This window comes from Lonchura striata, chromosome 27, assembly GCF_050655825.1.
Source record: "Lonchura striata isolate lonStrDom1 chromosome 27, ASM5065582v1, whole genome shotgun sequence".
NCBI classification, from domain to species: Eukaryota; Metazoa; Chordata; class Aves; order Passeriformes; family Estrildidae; genus Lonchura; species Lonchura striata.
This window is the reverse complement of record NC_140729.1, coordinates 1,111,894-1,131,239: the sequence shown is the minus strand read 5'-3', so window position 1 is coordinate 1,131,239 and position 19,346 is coordinate 1,111,894. Positions and strand designations below refer to the sequence as shown.

The 19,346-nt window shown below is 67.1% G+C and overlaps 2 protein-coding genes across 7 annotated transcripts; one reads left to right on the top strand and one right to left on the bottom strand.

Moving 5' to 3' along the window:
* The first annotated feature begins 2,201 nt into the window (after positions 1-2,201).
* On the top strand, positions 2,202-9,559 carry ABI3 (ABI family member 3). Of its 5 annotated transcripts, none has more exons than XM_085561731.1 (7): positions 2,202-2,427; positions 3,743-3,910; positions 4,391-4,567; positions 5,765-5,850; positions 6,300-6,395; positions 6,791-7,169; positions 7,215-9,559. In XM_085561731.1, the coding sequence occupies exons 1-7, from the start codon at positions 2,311-2,313 to the stop codon at positions 7,371-7,373; spliced, it is 1,182 nt and encodes a 393-aa protein (XP_085417857.1). In that variant the 5' UTR covers positions 2,202-2,310; the 3' UTR covers positions 7,374-9,559. The 5 variants fall into 5 exon arrangements, with proteins under 5 accessions (XP_085417857.1, XP_085417854.1, XP_085417853.1 ...); XM_085561728.1 differs by having other exon boundaries at positions 2,206-2,427; positions 6,791-7,409; positions 7,532-9,559; XM_085561729.1 differs by having other exon boundaries at positions 2,208-2,427; positions 6,791-7,317; positions 7,815-9,559.
* On the bottom strand, positions 9,555-16,622 carry PHOSPHO1 (phosphoethanolamine/phosphocholine phosphatase 1). 2 transcript variants are annotated; one of them, XM_077788426.2, is made up of 3 exons: positions 16,467-16,622; positions 13,423-13,573; positions 9,555-11,925 (listed from the first exon to the last, which is right to left on the bottom strand). In XM_077788426.2, exons 2-3 carry the CDS (start codon positions 13,465-13,467, stop codon positions 11,173-11,175), a joined length of 798 nt encoding a protein of 265 aa, XP_077644552.2. In that variant the 5' UTR covers positions 13,468-13,573; positions 16,467-16,622; the 3' UTR covers positions 9,555-11,172. The 2 variants fall into 2 exon arrangements, with proteins under 2 accessions (XP_077644552.2, XP_085417858.1); XM_085561732.1 differs by lacking the exon at positions 16,467-16,622 and having other exon boundaries at positions 9,555-11,982; positions 13,423-13,561.
* Between the last annotated feature and the right edge of the window lie 2,724 nt (positions 16,623-19,346).

Below are 19,346 nucleotides of genomic sequence, written 5' to 3'. Positions count from 1 at the left end.
CCGAGCCTGGGCAGTGTCCGAGCCTGAACAGTGTCCGAGCCCGGGCGGTGTCCGAGCCCGGGCAGTGTCCGAGCCTGGGCAGTGTCCGAGCCCGGGGAGTGTCCGAGCCTGAACAGTGTCCGAGCCCGGGGAGTGGCCGAGCCCGGGGAGTGGCCGAGCCTGGGCAGTGTCCGAGCCTGAACAGTGTCCGAGCCCGGGCAGTGTCCGAGCCCGGGCAGTGTCCGAGCCTGGGCAGTGTCCGAGCCCGGGGAGTGGCCGAGCCCGGGGAGTGTCCGAGCCCGGGCAGTGTCCGAGCCTGGGGAGTGGCCGAGCCTGGGCGGTGTCCGAGCCCGGGGAGTGTCCGAGCCTGGGCAGTGTCCGAGCCTGGGGAGTGGCCGAGCCTGGGCAGTGTCCGAGCCTGGGGAGTGGCCGAGCCTGGGCGGTGTCCGAGCCCGGGGAGTGTCCGAGCCTGGGCAGTGTCCGAGCCTGGGGAGTGGCCGAGCCTGTGGCAGGTCTGGATCCTGCCCGGAGTGGTGGGAGTGACCACTGGAAGTGACCCCAGGAGTGGCTACTAGGAGTGACCATGGGAATGAACCCTGGGAATGATCCCTGGGAAAGATCACTGGGAGTGACCCCAGGAGTGCCCCCTGGGAGTGACCCCTGGAGTGACCCCTGGAGTGACCCCTGGGAGAGATTCCTGGGAGTGACTGTTGGGAGTGACCCCTGGAACTGACCCCAGGACTGACCCCAGGACTGACCCCGGCACTGACCCCGGCACTGACCCCGGTACTGACCCCGGCACTGACCCCGGCACTGACCCCGGCACTGACCCCCGGGAGTCCCGGCTGCTTCCCCCGGGTCGGGAGGGGTCCCGGGCCGAGGGGGCTCGGAGCGGTGCCGGGGCTCGGGGAGCGGTACCGGGGCTCGGGGAGCGGTGCCGGGGCGGCTCGGAGCGGCACCGGGGCACGGGGAGAGGTGCCGGGGCCGCTCGGAGCGGTGCCGGGGCAGCTCGGAGCGGCGCCGGGGCCGCTCGGAGCGGTGCCGGGACACGGGGAGAGGTGCCGGGGCCGCTCGGAGCGGTGCCGGGACACGGGGAGAGGTGCCGGGGCCGCTCGGAGCGGTGCCGGGACACGAGGAGCAGGAATTCCATCATTTCCCTCGGGATGGGCTCAGGAAGCGCCCGGCCCAGCGCTGGGGACACGGCCCGGGAGGCTCCCGGGGAGCACCTGGGGGAGGAGCAGGAGCAGAGGAGAGGTGGAGGGGCTCTCCGAGCCCCGGGGAAGTGGGAATTTCCTGCGGGGATGTGAAACGTCCCGAGCGAAGGACGCGCTGTCGCCAGCCATGGGGGCCGGGCACCTCGGGGGTCACCGGAGCGCCGGGAGAGGCTGTCCCGGGAGGGGCACCGGGAGCGTCCCGGCATCCAGGAACATTCCCTGCCCTTCCTTTCCCTTCCCTCTGCCCTCACCGGGCGGGCGAGGCGCGCAGCCAAGGGCAGCGAGAGCTCCTGAGAGCTCCGAGCAGTCCTGGATGTGCCCCAGCCCCGGGAGGGCGGCGCTGGCTCCTGGCTGGTGGGCACAGGTGGCAGGGCCGGGGCCGGGATGGTGTTAGGGTCGGGGTGCTTTGGGGGTCGGGATCCTTCTGGGGTCGGGATCCTTTTGGGGTCTGGATCCTTTTGGAGTCTGGATCCTTCTGGGGTCAGGATCCTTTTGGGGTCTGGATCCCTCTGGGGTCAGGATCCTTCTGGGGTCGGGATCCTTTTGGGGTCTGGATCCCTCTGGGATCTGGGTCCTTCTGGGGTCAGGGTCCTTCTGAGGTTGGGATTCTTCTGAAGTCAGGATCCTTCTGGGGTCTGGATTCTTCTGGGATCAGGATCCTTCTGAAGTCGGGATCCTTTTGGAGTCTGGATCCTTCTGAAGTCGGGATCCTTTTGGGGTCTGGATCCTTTTGGGATCAGGATTCCTCTGGGATCAGGATCCCTCTGGGGCCGGGATCCCTCTGGGATCAGGATCCCTCTGGGGTCAGGATCCTTTTGGGATCAGGATCCCTCTGGGATCAGGATCCTTTAGGGGCCGGCATCCCTCTGGTGTCGGGACCCTTTCGGGGTCACTCCCGCCCTGCAGCCCCGGTTCCCGGTGCCTCTCCGCCCTCCCCGCTGCCGTCCCCGCCGCGCCCCGGGGCTGCTGTCCCCACGGCCGCGGCCGCGCTCGTCCCCGGCGGGGCGGGGTGTCCCGGGGGCGCGGGGACACCGCGGCGCCCGCGGGCCCTGCGTCAGCGCCGGCAGCGGCTTCAAAAGGCGGCCCCGGGGAGGAAGCGGCAGCGGAGCCCGGCGCGATGTCGGAGCTGGAGCGGCTGCGGCTGAGCGACATCCCCGCGGGCCGGCAGCGGCTGCGGGAGCAGCACGGCAACCTGCTGCGGGTGGCCGACTACTGCCACAGCAACTACCTGCAGGTCAGCGCCGCGCCGGGCCGCGCCGGGCCGCGCCGGGGCGATGCCAGCCCCGCGGGGCGGCGGCTGGAGCTGTGCCCCGGGAGCCCGAGCATCCCCGCCGGCTCCCGGCCCGGCCGCCCTGCGCTGCTTGCCCGCGCCTCGGGCTGGCCTCTGCTCCCCAGCAGCTCTCGCAGAGGTCTGGGTGGAGGGAGGGATCTCCAGGGCTCGGTGGAGCCTTGGCACAGGGCTGGGGAGGTGGCACAGCGTGTCACAGGGGCTGGGAGGTGGCACCTGGCAGGGCCTGCGCACGCAGGGCGAGCGTGAAGCTCTGCTGGTGCATCCCTCCTCATCCTCATCCTCCTCCTCATCCTCCTCCTCATCCTCCTCCCTCTCTGGCCCATGAGGGCCGGGTGCAGGAGCTCAGGCGATGAAGTCAGAAGGAAAATGCCCGCTCGGGCCCTCCCTGCCGGGCAGGGGTCCCGGTGTGCCCACCAGGGCCGTGGCCGTGGCTCCTCCCGGCCCCGAGGCGGCTCCCAAGGGCCCGGAGCCAGCGGGGCAGAACCGGAGGGAAATGAGCTGAGCTATTCCGAGAGCTGAGAGCCCCGGCACGGCCGAGAGCCCCGAGAGCCCCGGCTCGGCTGAGAGCCCCGAGAGCCCCGGTTCGGCTGAGAGCCCCGAGAGCCCCGGTTCGGCTGACAGAGCCCCGGTTCGGCTGAGAGCCCCGGCTGAGAGCCCCGGTTCGGCTGAGAGCCCCGGCTCGGCTGAGAGCCCCGAGAGCCCCGGTTCGGCTGACAGAGCCCCGGTTCGGCTGAGAGCCCCGGTTCGGCTGAGAGCCCCGGTTCGGCTGAGAGCCCCGGCTGAGAGCCCCGGTTCGGCTGAGAGCCCCGAGAGCCCCGGTTCGGCTGAGAGCCCCGGTTCGGCTGACAGAGCCCCGGTTCGGCTGAGAGCCCCGTCACGGCCGAGAGCCCCGAGAGCCCCGGTTCTGCTGAGAGCCCCGGTTCGGCTGAGAGCCCCGAGAGCCCCGGTTCGGCTGACAGAGCCCCGGTTCGGCTGACAGAGCCCCGGTTCGGCTGAGAGCCCCGCTCGGCTGCTGCCACCCCCAGCTGTCCCGTGGCTCCTCTGGCTGTCCCCAGGGGTGGCCGGAGGCTGAGCCGGGCACTCGGTGCCCTCCGGCCGTGCCGGGGCATCATTCCCGGCAGGAAGCCCGGGTTAGCCCGGGCTGCTCCCCGCAGCCGGGGCTCAGCGTGAGGAGGCATTTGGAAAGCAGAAGCAAACTCCTCCGGCGGCGGCGCCGGGCGGGGAGGGCTCGTCCCACGGCCGGCCGTGTCCCCCGCAGGCCGGCGACAAGAGGAAGGCGCTGGAGCAGACGATGGCTCTGAGCACGCAGTCCCTGGCCAGCGTCGCCTACCAGGTCCGCAGCCTGGCCGGCGCCTTCCTGCGCCTGCTGGAGCTGCAGGCGGCCCAGCTGCGCCGGCTGGAGGCCGACATCGCCGGCGTGGCACAGGTGGGACCGGCCGGGGGCTGCGAGCGCCGGGGAGCCACCTCCGGGACGGGCAGGGGTTGGTGCCGGGGCGGTTTTCCCATCCCAAATCCCAAACCGCCCCCGAGACTCCGAGCGGGAGCTCAGAGCTCGGAGCATCGTCCTGCTGCAGAGCCCCGCGGCCACCCGGGCTCCTCCCGGCGCTGGGGCCGCCCCGAGCCCCGAGCCCCGAGCCTGTCCGGCCGCGGGAGGGGACAGGACCCTGCGGCCCCGGGGGTGGCTGAGCCCCACGTCCCCCTCTTGGGGCAGCGCCCCCCATTCCCGGCTTTGGGACGGGTCGGCCCCGCTGCGGTGACATCGGGGCTGTGCCGGGGCAATCCCGACCCCCATCCCCGCCCTGCCTCCCCCCCGGGCAGGGACACGGGGCTGGCAGGGACGGTGGCACCCGGGGCAGGGGTGGGGACAGCCTGGGGTGGCATTTTGGGGCCGGTGTCACCTCGGCAGAGCGTGGACGTGCACCAGGAGAAGGTGTCGCGCCGCGGGATCGGCGCGCTGACCGTCGCCACGAGGTTCCTGAGCTGCCAGAAGGTCGTGGCTCCCCCAAACCCCCCCGTGCTGGAGCCCTATTACAGGAAACCCCTCAACTTCAGCGTGCTGGACGGCGTCGGCCACGGGGTCAAGGTCAGCACCGGGGGTCCCACAGGGGGCTTGGGTGGCGCTTCTCTGTCCCCGGTGTCCCCGGTGTCCCCAGCGCTCCCTGAGGGGCGCGCAGGTGGCTCAGGTGCCTCCTCCACGGGGCAGTGGGCTCTGTCCGTGCCCGCTCAGCTCTGGGGCACCCCACAGAGCCTTTCCCAGCTGGGCTTTGGGAGCCTCAGAGCCCCATGGAGCCTTGCCCAGCTCTGAAAGGTTGTCCACAGAAGGGTTTTGGAGGCCTCACAGCCCCACGGATCCTCCCCCACCGAGGAAAACCCCACAGGAGGGCTTTGGAAGCCTTGCAGCTCCTTTGATCCTCCCCCACTCCAGAAGGCACCCACGGGATGGGTTTTTGGAGCCCCACGGATCCTCCCCACTGCAGAAATCCCCCACAGGAGGGTTCAGAGCCCTCCCAGCCCCACGGATCCTTCCCCACACCAGAAATCCCCCACGGGAGGTTCAGAGGCCCCCAGCCCCACGGATCCTCCCCACTGCAGAAATCCCCCACGGGAGGGTTCACACGGGAGGTTCAGAGCCCTCCCAGCCCCACGGATCCTCCCTACTGCAGAATCCCCCACAGAAGGGTTCACACGGGAGGTTCAGAGCCCTCCCAGCCCCACGGATCCTTCCCCACTGCAGAAATCCCCCACGGGAGGGTTCAGAGGCCCCCAGCCCCACGGATCCTCCCCACTGCAGAAATCCCCCACGGGAGGGTTCACACGGGAGGTTCAGAGCCCTCCCAGCCCCACGGATCCTCCCCACTGCAGAAATCCCCCACGGGAGGTTCAGAGGCCCCCAGCCCCACGGATCCTCCCCACTGCAGAAATCCCCCACGGGAGGGTTCAGAGGCCCCCAGCCCCACGGATCCTTCCCCACACCAGAAATCCCCCACGGGAGGGTTCACACGGGAGGTTCAGAGCCCTCCAGCCCCGGCAGAAGCGGCGCCGCGGTGGCCGCGGTTCCCACGGTGCCGCTGCCTCGTGGCCGCCCCCGCGGCCCCGGCTCCTTCCGCTCGCTCCCCCGAGCCCGGGGCCGCTTCCCTTTTTGGGGGGAATGTCACAGCCCTGGCGTGCCCGAGGTCACGGGGCAGGGATGTCACCTGCGCGTGTCCCCGTGTCCGTGTGTCCCCGTGTCCATGTCCCCGTGTCCATGTCCCCGTGTCCCGTGTCCGTGTCCCGTGCCCAGGACACCAGCACGCAGCTGTCCCGCACGGGCACCCTGGCTCGGAAAAGCACCAAGTCCTGCTCGGCACCGGCTGCGGGAACGCTGGGGTGAGACGGGCCGGGGCGTGGCACCGACGGGGGTGGCACGTGGCGTGGGCTGTTGGGGTGCCTCCCATCCCGCTGATCCCATCCCATCCCACTGATCCAAATCCATCCCATCCCATTGATCCCATCCCACTGATCCCATCCCATCGATCCCAACTCATCCCATCCCACCGATCCCATCCCATCCCATTGATCCCATTAATCCCATTGAGCCCATCCTATCAATCCCATCCCATCCCATTGATCCCATGGATCCCATCCCATGGATCCCATCCCATGGATCCCATCCCATGGATCCCATCCCATCCCATCCCATCCCATCCCATCCCATCCCATCCCATCCCATCCAATCCCATGGATCTCATGGACCCCACCCAATCCCACGGATCCCTGGGATCCCATGGATCCCATGGATCCCATCCAATCCCACGGATCCCCGGGATCCCCCGCAGGAGGAGTGGCCGTGTCCCGGGGCCGGTGCAGCCGCCCGTGGTTCCCGTGGGGAAGCTCCCGAGCAGCTCCTGCAGCTCCTCCCCGCTGCCCCTCCGGTACGGGGGCGGCCCGGGGTGTGGGGTGGGGCAAATGCGGGGTTTGGGGGGGTTTGGTGCCCCCGGGGCACGGATCTGGGACAAATACGAGGTTTTGGGGGGTTTGCTGCACCTGGGATGCGGAGTTGGGGCAAATACGGGGTTTGGGGGGTTTGCTGCCCCCGGGGCTCGTGTCCAGAGCAAGGGCGTTCCTTAGGGAGAGGGGGAATGGTGGGAAAAGGTGGGAAATAAATGGTGGGAAAAGGTGGGAAACGGGGCACGAGGTGGGAGGAAATGCACGGGGTGGGGAAGGCCTTGCACAGCTGCAGTCTGGTGCCACGCGGTGCCACCTCGTCCTGGCACGGGACAGTGTCTGAGCCCGTCCCCGCTGTGACGCTGCTGCTCCTCACCCACAGCTCCGGCGGCGCCCCGGCAGCTCCCGGGGACGGAATTCCTGCCCCGCCACCTCTGCCAGGGCCACCCCCGCTGGCACCGTCCCCTCCGGGGCCACCCCCGCCTGCCAGCGCCATCCCAGCCCCGCCACCTCTGCCCGGGGACCCGCTGCCCCCTGTCCCCGGGGACCTGCTGCCACCCATCCCCGAGCCACTGCCACCCCATCCCGGGGACCTGCTGCCACCCGTCCCCGGGGACCCGCTGCCACCCATCCCTGGGGACCCGCTGCCCCCTGTCCCTGGGGACCTGCTGCCACCCCACCCTGGGGACCTGCTGCCACCCATCCCTGGGGACCTGTTGCCACCCGTCCCTGGGGACCTGCTGCCCCCTGTCCCTGGGGACCTGCTGCCACCCATCCCCGAGCCACTGCCACCCCACCCTGGGGACCTGCTGCCACCCTGGGCTGGGCCTGACTTTGGGGACCTGGACCTGCCACCGCCACCAGACACAGAGGAGCCTCCGTGGGCCCCAGAGAGCTACCTGGAGAAAGGTACAGAGAATCCTAAAATCCCTAAAGAGAGGTATGGAATATCCCAAAATCCCTAAAGAGAGGTACAGAATATCCCAAACCCCTGGAGAAAGGTACAGAGAATCCTAAAATCCCTAAAGAGAGGTACAGAATATCCTAAAATCACTAAAGAGAGGTACAGAATATCCCAAACCCCTAAAAAGAGGTACGGAATATCCTAAACCCCTGGAGAAAGGTACAGACAGCTGGGAATGCAGCAGGGTGGCAGCTGATCCCGGGAGCAGTCCTGGATCCCAGCCCTGGATCCCAGCCCTAAATCCCATTCCTGGATCCCAGCCCTGGATCCCAGTCCTAAATCCCATTCCTGGATTCCATGTCTCGATCCCAGCCCTGGATCCCAGCCCTAAATCCCATTCCTGGATCCCAGCCCTGGATCCCAGCCCTGGATCCTATTCCTGGATTCCATGTCTCGATCCCAGCTCTGGATCCCAGCCCTAAATCCCATTCCTGGATTCTAGGTCTCGATCCCAGCTCTGGATCCCAGTCCTAAATCCCATTCCTGGATTCCAGGTCTCGATCCCAGCCCTGGATCCCATTCCTGAATTCCCAGCCCAGAACGGGACCCTGGGCACGGAGCAGAGCTGCTGTCCCCGTGGGCTCCAGAGATGCTCCAGCCCCAAACCCCCACCCCAAATCACCCCCTGACCCCACCCTGCTGCTCCAGGGATGCTCCAACCCCAAAACCCATCCCAAATCATCCCCCTGACTCCACCGTGCCACTCCAACCCCATCCCTCAGCCCCCAGGACAGACCCCAACCCTGATCTGTCCCTGTCCCGGATCTGTCCCTGTTCTGGATCTGTCCCTGTCCCGGATCTGTCCCCATCCAGGATCTGCCCCCATCCAGGATCTGCCCCTATCCCGGCTCTGTCCCCATCCCGGATCTGTCCCCATCCCTGATCTGTCCCTATCCCGGCTCTGTCCCCATCCCGGCTCTGTCCCCAGCCCGGCTCTGTCCCTGTCCCGGATCTGTCCTCATCCCGGATCTGTCCCTATCCCGGATCTGTCCCCATCCAGGATCTGTCCCCATTCTGGCTCTGTCCCCATCCCGGATCTGTCCCTATCCCGGATTGTCCCTATCCCGGCTCTGTCCCCATCCCGGATCTGTCCCCATCCCGGATCTGTCCCTATCCCGGATCTGTCCCCATCCCGGATCTGTCCCTATCCCGGATCTGTCCCTATCCCGGATTGTCCCCACCCGGCTCTGTCCCCATCCCGGATCTGTCCCTATCCCGGATCTGTCCCTGTCCCGGCTCTGTCCCCATCCCGGATCTGTCCCCATCCCGGATCTGTCCCTATCCCGGCTCTGTCCCCATCCCGGCTCTGTCCCCACCCGGCTCTGTCCCCACCCGGCTCTGTCCCCATCCCGGATCTGTCCCCATCCCGGATCTGTCCCTATCCCGGATCTGTCCCCATCCCGGATCTGTCCCTATCCCGGATCTGTCCCTATCCCGGATTGTCCCCACCCGGCTCTGTCCCCATCCCGGATCTGTCCCCATCCCGGATCTGTCCCCACCCGGATCTGTCCCCAGCCCGGATTGTCCCTATCCCGGCTCTGTCCCCATCCCGGCTCTGTCCCCACCCGGCTCTGTCCCCATCCCGGCTCTGTCCCTGTCCCGGATCTGTCCCCATCCCGGATCTGTCCCCATCCCGGCTCTGTCCCCACCCGGCTCTGTCCCCATCCCGGCTCTGTCCCTATCCCGGATCTGTCCCCATCCCGGATCTGTCCCCATCCCGGATCTGTCCCCATCCCGGATCTGTCCCGGATCTGTCCCTATCCCGGCTCTGTCCCCATCCCGGCTCTGTCCCCAGCCCGGATCTGTCCCTATCCCGGATCTGTCCCTATCCCGGCTCTGTCCCCATCCCGGATCTGTCCCCATCCCGGATCTGTCCCTATCCCGGATCTGTCCCCATCCCGGATCTGTCCCCATCCCGGATCTGTCCCTATCCCGGATTGTCCCCATCCCGGCTCTGTCCCCGTCCCGGCTCTGTCCCTGTCCCGGCTCTGTCCCCGTCCCGGATCTGTCCCCATCCCGGATCTGTCCCTATCCCGGCTCTGTCCCCACTCGGATCTGTCCCCACTCGGATCTGTCCCCACTCGGATCTGTCCCCACCCGGCTCTGTCCCCAGCCCGGATTGTCCCCGGCCCGGCTCGGCCCCGCTCTCCTTTCTGCAATAGAGCAGCTCTGCCTCCGCCGCACCGATTTGTATCTTTAATTCCATGGCTTTGAGTTCCACACAGTCGAGGAGGAGGAGGAGGAGGAGGAGGAGGAGGAGGAGGAGGAGGGGCTGGGACAGGGGAGGGACAACTCGGGGCTGCTTTGGTTATTTCCTGCTGGGGTTTGGGGGGTCAGGGCCGCCCTTAAGGCTGCGGACAAACCCAGGATAAACCCGGGATAAATCCAGGAGGAGCCAAGCCCAGAGAGCAGCGGGCCCTGGAGGTGCCCCCTGCAGAGTGCAATTAGAAGGGGTAATTAATATAATTAATACTGCGCTGGGGAGGGGGACACGCACGGCGCGGGGGGGGTTTGGCCTTTGGGGACCAGAAGTGTCCCCGGGGGGATTTTGGCACTGGCAGCGCCCAGGTCAGGGGGAATTCCCTGGGGATGGAGGGACCCGGCACGATCCAGGGAATGGCTCGGGGCAGGAGGGACACGGGGACAGCCCGGGACAGCCCGGGACAGCACGGGGACAGCCCGGGACAGCCTGGGGACAGCCTGGGGACAGCCCGGGACAGCCGGGGACAGCCCGGGGACAGCCCGGGACAGCCCGGGGACAGCCTGGGACAGCCGGGGGACAGCCCGGGACAGCCGGGGGACAGCCCGGGACAGCCCGGGACAGCCCGGGACAGCCGGGGGACAGCCCGGGACAGCCCGGGACAGCCGGGGGACAGCCCGGGACAGCCCGGGGACAGCCCGGGACAGCCCGGGGACAGCCCGGGACAGCCCGGGACAGCCTGGGGACAGCCCGGGACAGCCGGGGGACAGCCCGGGACAGCCGGGGACAGCCCGGGACAGCCTGGGGACAGCCTGGGGACAGCCTGGGGACAGCCCGGGACAGCCGGGGACAGCCCGGGACAGCCGGGGACAGCCCGGGACAGCCTGGGGACAGCCCAGGACAGCAGCCGGGCTGGCACGGGCGAGGCCAAGCCCTGCTCCTGCTGTGCCCGCGGGACGGGGCTGGAGAGGCTCTGCCCCCTTCCCAAAGCTCTCCCGGTGCTCCCGGCACGGGTTATCCCGGGAATCAACCCCCGGGGACAGGCTTGGGGGGGCCAGGGAGAGGGGATCTCCCATCCGGAATTCCCAGTGGGATCGGGAGCTCAGGGAGCAGGGATTTCCCAGTGGGAGTAGGGATCTCCCAGCCAGAATTCCCAGTGGGATTGGGAGCCCAGGAAGCAGGGATCTCCCAGTGGGAGCAGGAATTTCCCAGCCAGAATTCCCAGTGGGATTGGGAGCCCAGGGAGCAGGGATCTCCCAGTGGGAGCAGGAATTTCCCAGCTGGATTTCCCAGTGGGATCAGGAGCCCAGGGAGCAGGGATCTCCCAGTGGGATCAGGGATTTCCCAGTGGGATCAGGGATCTCCCAGCCGGAATTCCCAGGGCCAGGCAGGCCAGGAGGAGGACGGCAGGAGCAGGGACGTGCCCAGCCCACGGGGAGCCGGCTGCTGGATTTTTGGGAATTCTCTTTCGAGCTCGGGAGGAAAAGGAAGAGAAAACCGCCGCAGCAATCGGCAAAGGGCGCGGGGGCCACCGGCTCCGGGGCCGGGCAGCGCCGGGAGCGCCCCGGGAGCGCGGCCGGGCCGGGCAGCGTGGCAGCGCTCAGCGTTCCCCGCGGAGCAGCTCCTGCAGGTACCGCGCCACCTCGGCCGCCGACTCCCAGGGCACCACGGCGGCCCGGAAAGCGCCGGGCTGCTTCTCGCGGCTCTCCTGGATCAGCCGGTGCATGGGGAAGCCCTTCCTGGGGAACGCCACGTCGGCCGCCCGCAGCGCCCCGGCGGGGCAGAAGTCGTTGGCGCCGTCGCCCACGTAGAGAACGCTCCGGAACTCGGCGTCGTCGCGCGCCCGCTCCGCCAGGTACTCGCCCAGGATCTTCCCCTTGCACATGTTGGGCGGGCACCGCGGGCACGTGTGGCTGTGGTAGGGCCCCAGCACGAGGACGCCGCGGCGGTCGAAGCCGGCCGGGTTGCTGAAGATCTTGCGGAAGAGCGAGAGCGCGCCGGCCGCCCGCAGCTTGGCCTCGATGCCGAAGGTGTTGGCGTCGGAGATGAGCACCAGCTCGAAGTGCTGGCGGTGCTTGGAGAGGAACTGGAAGAGCTCGGCCACGCCGGGGGCCAGCGGGATGTTCTCGTAGACGGCACGGAGCTCGGCGGGGCGCAGGCCCTGCTCGCCCAGGAAGGCCAGGACGCGCCGCATGTGCTCGTTGTAGGAGCCGCCGGCCGGGCCGTGCCGCAGCGCCGCGGGCAGCGCCCGGCCCCGCGCCACCGACTCGTCGCTGTTCTCGTCCACGATGGTCTCGTCGAAGTCGAACACCAGCAGGAACCGGGGCGGCCGCGCGCCAGCCATGCCCCCGCCCTGCGCGGGACGGACGGACAGACAGACACCGGTGTCACCGGGACAGACCTGCTGTCACTGGGACAGACAGACACCGCTGTCACCGGGACAGACAGACACCGGTGTCACCGGGACAGACAGATTGACCCCACTATCACTGGGACAGACAGACACCGCTGTCACCCAGACAGACCTGCTGTCACCAGGACAGACAGACACCGGTGTCACCAGGACAGACAGACACTGCTGTCACCGGGACAGACAGACCCCGCTGTCACTGGGTGTGGGACAGACAGACCCCGCTGTCACCGGGACAGACAGACAGACCCCGCTGTCACCGGGACAGACAGACAGACCCCGCTGTCACTGGGTGTGGGACAGACAGACCCCACTGTCACCGGGACAGACAGACAGACACTGGTGTCACCGGGACAGACAGACAGACCCCACTGTCACCGGGACAGACAGACAGACCCCGCTGTCACCGGGACAGACAGACCCCGCTGTCACTGGGTGTGGGACAGACAGACCCCGCTGTCACCGGGACAGACAGACCCTGGTGTCACTGGGTGTGGGACAGACAGACCCCACTGTCACCGGGACAGACAGACAGACACGGGTGTCACTGGGTGTGGGACAGACAGACCCCGCTGTCACCGGGACCTGGTGGCCACCGGGCCGGCCCCGCCCGGGGCTGCAGAGCCCAGCCGGGCAGGAAGGGGTTAATCCCCGCCGCCAGGCCCCGCCTAAAGCCTCATCCCGCCGGACCGGAACCGGGACCGGGACCGGGATCGCCCCGCCGGGATAATCCGGGCCGGGGAGCCAGCGGGGACAGAGGGACAGAGGGACAGGGGGACAGAGAAGGGACAGGGAGGGGACAGAGGGACAGAGGGACAGGGAGGGGACAGAGGGACAGGGAGGGGACAGGGAGGGGACAGAGGGACAGGGAGGGGACAGGGAGGGGACAGGGGGGACAGGGGGGACAGAGGGACAGGGAGGGGACAGGGAGGGGACAGGGAGGGGACAGGGAGGGGACAGAGGGACAGGGGGGACAGAGGGACAGCCCCGCCTGCTCCTCCGGTGCCACCTCTGGGACAGGGGCGCGGCCCAGGGGGCTCGGGTGGGATTTTAGGGACGAGTTCCTCCCGCGGGGGATGGAACAAGCCCCGCAGAGCTCCCCGGGGATGCCCAGGGTGGGGTTTTGGGGTGTCCTGCAGGGCTGGGGGACCCTGGGGGACCCTGGGGGACCCTGGGGGATCCTGGAAGGTCCTGGGGGATCCTGGGGGATCCTGGGGGATCCTGGAAGGTCCTGGGGGTCCCTGGAAGGTCCTGGGGGACCCTGGAAGGTCCTGGGGGACCCTGGGGGATCCTGGGTGACCCTGGAGGTCCCTGGAAGGTCCTGGGGGATCCTGGAAGGTCCTGGGGGATCCCTCCCTGCTCCCCTCAGCCCTTCCCGGCCGCCCCAGGCTGGAATTGTGCGTTTCGGGGTCCCCTGGGGTGGCAGGAGGTGGCACTGACCTTAGAGAGGCATGGCAGCCCCAGGGCCGGGCAGCACCTCCTCATGGCAGCGCCATCCCCGCGCCGAGCGGAAAACCGGGAATTCCCTCAGGGCCGGGCTTTTCCCTGGATATTCCCGAGATTCGGCAGCTTCTGGTCCGGGCTGGGGGAGCTGCAGGAGAGCGGGACCCGTGTGAGGCTCCGATCCCCCCGGATTCCCCCTGAGGGCAGCGGGGGAACAGCGAAAAAAGAAAACAGAAAAACCGGGAAGAGCAGAAAACCCTGGGAAGAGCAAAAGGATGGGAGCAACAGCAGCAGCAACAACAACAACAACACAAAAAACCCCAAACAAACAAGAAAAAAACACACACAAAAAAAAAAAAAAACAAAAAAAAACGGGAACAGCAAAAATAATAAAAAAAAGGAAATAGCAAAAATACTGGGAGCAGCAAAAAAATGTGATTAGCAAAAAAACTGGGAACAGGATAAAAGTGAGAATAGCAAAAAAAGCCGGGAATAGAAAATAATAATTAAAAAAAAAAAAAGGGAAACAGGAAAAAAATGGGAATAGCAAAAAAACCTGAGAACAGGAAAAAATGGGAATAGCAAAAAAAAAAAAAAAAACAAAAAAAAAACCCGGGAGCAGCAGCCCTGCTCCAAACCCCTCGGTTTTCCTCCAGTATAATTAATTCGGGGTGTTCCATAATTAATTGGATGGAGCGATTCCCCTGGGATGACACCGGAGCGGAATTCTGCCTGGCGGTCCGCGGCGAGGGGAAACCTCCCCAAAAATCACAGAGCCGGCTGGAAATTGGGGAATTCCCGCTGGGAATCGGGCCGGGATTTGGCAGCAGCTGAAGGGGATTTGTGCGGGATTTGCTGGATCCGAGCCCGGCTCGGATTTTGGGCACGAACGCGACCTGGAATAAAATCCCGCGGCTGCGGCGGCACCTGGGCGGGGAAACCGAGCCCGGGCTGGGACCTGGCCTGGAAATGTTGGAAAAAAATCTCTTTTTTGTGAGGCCGGGAACCGCACGCTGGGTGTTTCTTTGCTAAAAAAAGCCCCCAGAAGTTGAGGGTTTATTTACAGACAGAATCTGGAGCCAAACAACGCCACAGCCGGGCTGGGAGCGGCTTCCAGAGCGGGAGAGATGGAAAAAAATAGGGATTAAACAGGAAAGGGGAACTGGGATTTTGGGCACTGCTTGGTCCCAAATAGTTTGGGATGAAGCCTCAGGGAGAGTCCGTGGTGCCGGGGGACACCGGGGACACCGGGGACACCGGGGACACCGGGGACACCGGGGACACCCGGAGCTGCGGGGGCAGCGGGCACGGGGAGTGAAACCGCCCCAAAACCCCCTCGGGGCCCCAGGGTTTGGGGTTTGTGGGGTGGGAAAAATTCCAAAACTTGGGGTTTTGGGGCCGGTGAGGTCACACAGAGCCCCTGGGGACCCTCCCACGGAGCCTCTCCCGGGGGTTTGTCCCGGACATCCAAACCCGGGCCGAGCTGGGCCAGAGCGCCCCGACCCCCCGGCCGGAGAGGATCCCAAATTTGGGTCTGGAATGGGACAGCGAAAAGGGAAATCCCGGCCGGAGAGGATCCCAAATTTTGGTCTGGAATGGGGCAGAGGGAAGGGAAATCCCGGCCGGAGCGAATCCCAAATTTTGGTCTGGAATGGGGCAGAGGGAAGGGAAATCCCGGCGGGAGCGAATCCCAAATTTTGGTGCGGGATGGGGAGAGGGAAGGGAAATCCCGGCGGGAGCGGATCCCAAATTTTGGTGCGGGATGGAGCAGCCGGGAGCGGATCCCACACAGGAATAAAAGGGGCGCTCCGGGAAGCGAAGCTGCCGCATTTCCCCCAAAATCGCGCAGCCGGAGGGACGGCGATCAAACGGGATCCCTGCTCAGGAATAAAGGTTCCAACGCCCCGAGCTCGGGCTGAGGTCGGAAAGCGGCCGGGAAGTGCCGGGAATCCTTTCCCGGGCCCGGTTTCGGGGTTTCGGGGTCCCCCTGATCCCCGCGGTTCCCCGAACTCGGCCCCGCCGCGCTCGGTCCCGCCCCGGTACCGGAGAGCGGCGGCCGCGGGGAGCGGGACCGGGATCGCTGCCGGGGCCGGGCAGTTCCGCGCCTGGAGGTGCCGGGATCCCGGGAGGATTCCCGGGGCAGCGGCGCCCTGGCCCCGGCGCTCTCGGGCCGCGCCCGGTTTGGAGGTTTTTAACCCCAAAGCCGATGTCGGTGCGTTAAATATTCGGGATTTTATCGCACTCAAACGCCGCTTCTGCCCTCGAGCGGATCCCAGCTCCGGGGCAGAATTCCCGGGAAACCGAGCGGGGGGATCCCCCAAAAACCGCGAGGGGAGAACCGGGACCGGGACGCGATCCCGCTGCAATGCAACCCGCCCGGCTCCCGAAAGAGGAGAAAATGCGGGAATTAACGGGAACCCCGGGAAGGAGCGCTCGGAGCGGGTCCCGCCAGCCCCGGGGTCCCCTCGTCCCTTCCCGGGCTCCGCTGTCCCGGTGAATCCCGGCACGGGCGCGGGCAGAGCCTCCCGGGTCACCCCGGGTGACGGGGCTGCTCCGGCGTTTCCCGGTGCTTGTTCTTCCTGCCGGGAACCCGCGGCGCTGCCGCAGCCCCGGATCCCGGATCCCGCCGCGGCTCTGGCCTCCAGCGGCAGCGGCTCCGGTACCGGCACAGCCCCGGTACCGGCATAGCCCCGGTACCGGCACAGTCCCTCCCCGAGCTCCGCCGCTCCCCCCGGTACCGGAGGGACTGAACCGCGGCCGCTCCGTGCCCGGGTGGCACCTCCCGGTACCGGCAGCAGCCGCAGCGGGACCGGCAGGGTCCAACCGGGGGGGGACCGACCCGGTACCGGCAGGGTCCAACCGAATCAGGACCCCCCTGTACGGGCAGGAGCTGCAGGGTCCAACCGTATCGGCACCCCCGGTACCGGCACCATCCGATCCCGGCAGGGTCCAAGCAGGGAGGAACCCGCCGGTACCGGCGGCAGCCGTGGCGGATCCGGCATCTCCCGGTACCGCCGCGGTGCCGCCTCTCGCCTCCTTACCGGGTCGGAACCTGCCGGGATGTCCCGGCCCGCCCCGGTGCCGGAGTGCGCGGGGGCGGCGCGGGGGCAGCCCGGGCTCGGGGCCGCTCCGGGGCCGCTCCGGGGCCGCTCCGGGGCCGGTGCCGCCGCCGCCGCGAGCGCGGCCCCTTTAAAGCGACGCCACCGGGGCCGCGCGGAGCCGCCGCAGTGCGCCGACGTCATCGCCCGCGCAGCCAATGGCGGCGCAGCTTCCCCGCCGCGGAGGGGCGGGGCCACGCGGGGCCACGCCCCCTTCCCGCGGGGCGGGGGGAGCGCCCGCGCGGGTCCCGCCCCCGCCCCGCTGCCAAAAGTTGCCAAATCGGGAAAAACCAACAAAAACCAACAAAAACCAACAAAAACCAACAAAAACCCGCGGTCCCCCCGCCCCCCGGTACCCGCTCCCTGTGTGCCACCGGAGCCGGTTGTGGGGGGGGGTCACCCCCGGAGCCAAGCGCGGCGCCGAGGCTCTGAGTGAGCAAAACGCCCGAATTGTCCCCAAAATAACGGCGGGGACGGGCGGGGCGGCCCGGCCCGGCCGCAGCGCTAATTCTGGCAGCCGGGCCGGGCGATTGCAGGGTGGCGGTGCCAGGGCACAGCCCGCCGGCCCCGCCCGGGCTCCGCCGGTATCGCGGCGCCGCAGGAGCCGCCGAGATGAGACCGCCCGGGCGGCGCCCCGGGGCCACCGGGAGCGGCGGCGGCAGCGCCCGAGCCCCGCGCAGCCCGCGGCTTTTTGCTGGTTTTTAATTAAAAACCTCCCGGAGGGGAAAGGCGCGGCCGGGATTCCAAAGGTCGGGAGAAGCCGCGGGGCGGCCGTGCCACGTTGTCCCCGTGCCGCGGGCAGAGCCCCAAACTCGGGGTTTTGCTCCATTTGGGAAAAATTTTGCTCCATTTGGGAAAAATTCGGTCGCAGGGCAGAGCTCGGAGCGGTCCTGGGAACTTCCCGGTTCCCCCGACCCAGCGCCACTGGGGAATGGCAGGGAATTCTGTCAGGGAATTCTGTCAGGGAATTCTGTCAGGGAACCCTTTCCGGCAGGTATTTCTGGGAATTCTTTCGGGGAGTTCTTTTATTCCCTCCTCAGCCCGGGACTCTCCGGCTCCGGGATTCGCTCCCGCTTCCCCCGGGACATTTCCCCGCCCTGGAGTCGCTCCAGCCCCGAGAATCCAAAGGGGGAATTCCCCCAGGGCTCCTGCCCCTTCCCACCGGGATCCAGCGGGGCGAAGAGCACCCCGGGATCATCCCGGATCCATCCCGGACCCACCCCGGGATCATCCCGGATCCATCCCGGGTTCATCCCGGATCCATCCCGGGATAATCCCGGATCATCCCGGACCCATCCCGGATCCATCCCGGACCCACCCCGGGTTCATCCCGGACCCATCCCGGACCCATCCCAGACCCACCCCGGGATCATCCCGGACCCATCCCGGGTTCATCCCGGATCATCCCGGACCCACCCCGGGCTCATCCCGGACTCATCCCGGATCATCCCGGGCCATCCCAGTCCCGGGAGCCCGGGCCGGGCGCTCCCGGTGATTTTCCACTGCGGAGAGCCGCGGGGAGCAGGCGAGGACAGAGCCGGGCCGGGCGCTCCCGGCAGCTCCCGGAATAGCCACGGGAACCTTTCCCAATCCTTGGAATCTCCTGGATTCCCGCAGGGGCCGGGCCAGCCCCGGAATAGCCACGGGAGCCTTTCCCAATCCTTGGATTCTCCTGGATTCCCGCAGGGGCCGGGCCAGCCCCGCTGGCTCCAGGTTTGTCCTGGATTTTGGGATCGCGGCCGCTGTCCCCGCGTCCCCCCCGAAGGTTTGGAATCCTGGGGGTCGGTGGGATCAGAGCTCCCGGGGCTTCGGAGGGAATTGAGGCTTCCCGAGGGAATTCCTGCGGCTCAGGGAGGGATAAGGAAAATTCCAGCTGCAGCCACTCCCCTCCTGCCGCCACCAAAACGACTCCAAAATCCAGGATTTCCATTAGAGCAGCACATTCCCGGCGGCTGGATAAAATTCCCTGATCAATTGGAGGGGAAAAAACTCCGGAACTGGCAAAAAAAAGGGCAGAAAATTCCGGGAATTCCCGAATTCCCCCAATTCCCCCTGCGGAGCTGGGGTTCAGTCAGGGCCCGCCGGGAATCCGAGTTTTCCATGGAATCATGGAATGGTTGGGGTGGGAAGGGCCTCAAAGCCCACCCAGGGACAATTCCCAGCACCCCGGGGTGCTCCAGCCTGGCCTGGGACATTCCAGGGCAGCCACGGATTCCCTGGGAATCGCATCCCAAAATCCCGCCCTGCTCTATCCCCGTTTGTTTTCTGCCCCACCAAACCCCCGGGAATCGGGAAATGATGGATTTTATCCCTCGGGAAGAGCTCCGAGCCAGCCCCGCATTCCCGGTTCGCCGCTCCGGCCGGGAATGCTCCTCCTCCATGGGAAAGGCAGAAACCTGGGAATTCTCCTTCTCCTGCCGCTCCTCCAACACCTGGAGCACATCTGGATGCGGCAGGGCCGGCCGGGGCTGCTGAGAAATTCGGGAGAAATTCGGGAGGAGAAGGAGCTGCGGGATGTGCCCGCGGGAATTCCCAGGAATTCCCGGCCTGGAGGGAATTCCCGGAATGTCCCGGCTGGGATTTAGGGTCCCTTCCCACCCAAACACGCCGGGACTCCCCGAGGAGGAATTATTTATTTAGGAATCATTTAGGAATTCTTTAGGAATTCTTTAGGAACATCGGGAACGTTCCCGAATCCAGGGAATGCTCCAGGAGCGATCCCGGCGCTCCACCTCCCCAAAATGGGGCTCGGGGTAAATCCCAACCCTTGGATTAAATCCCAACCCTTGGATTAAATCCCAAACCTCGGGGTAAATCCCAAAC

Bases quoted from the DNA above. Each gene is read 5' to 3' on its own strand.
- ABI3 (XM_085561728.1), top strand. From the start codon at position 2,311: ATGTCGGAGCTGGAGCGGCTGCGGCTGAGCGACATCCCCGCGGGCCGG. The intron at 4,568-5,764 runs GTCAGCACCGGG...TCCCGTGCCCAG, and splicing joins GCGTCGGCCACGGGGTCAAG to GACACCAGCACGCAGCTGTC. The intron at 6,396-6,790 runs GTACGGGGGCGG...CCTCACCCACAG, and splicing joins TCCTCCCCGCTGCCCCTCCG to CTCCGGCGGCGCCCCGGCAG.
- PHOSPHO1 (XM_077788426.2), bottom strand. From the start codon at position 13,467: ATGAGGAGGTGCTGCCCGGCCCTGGGGCTGCCATGCCTCTCTAAG. The intron at 11,926-13,422 runs GTCAGTGCCACC...CGTCCCGCGCAG, and splicing joins GGCTGCCATGCCTCTCTAAG to GGCGGGGGCATGGCTGGCGC.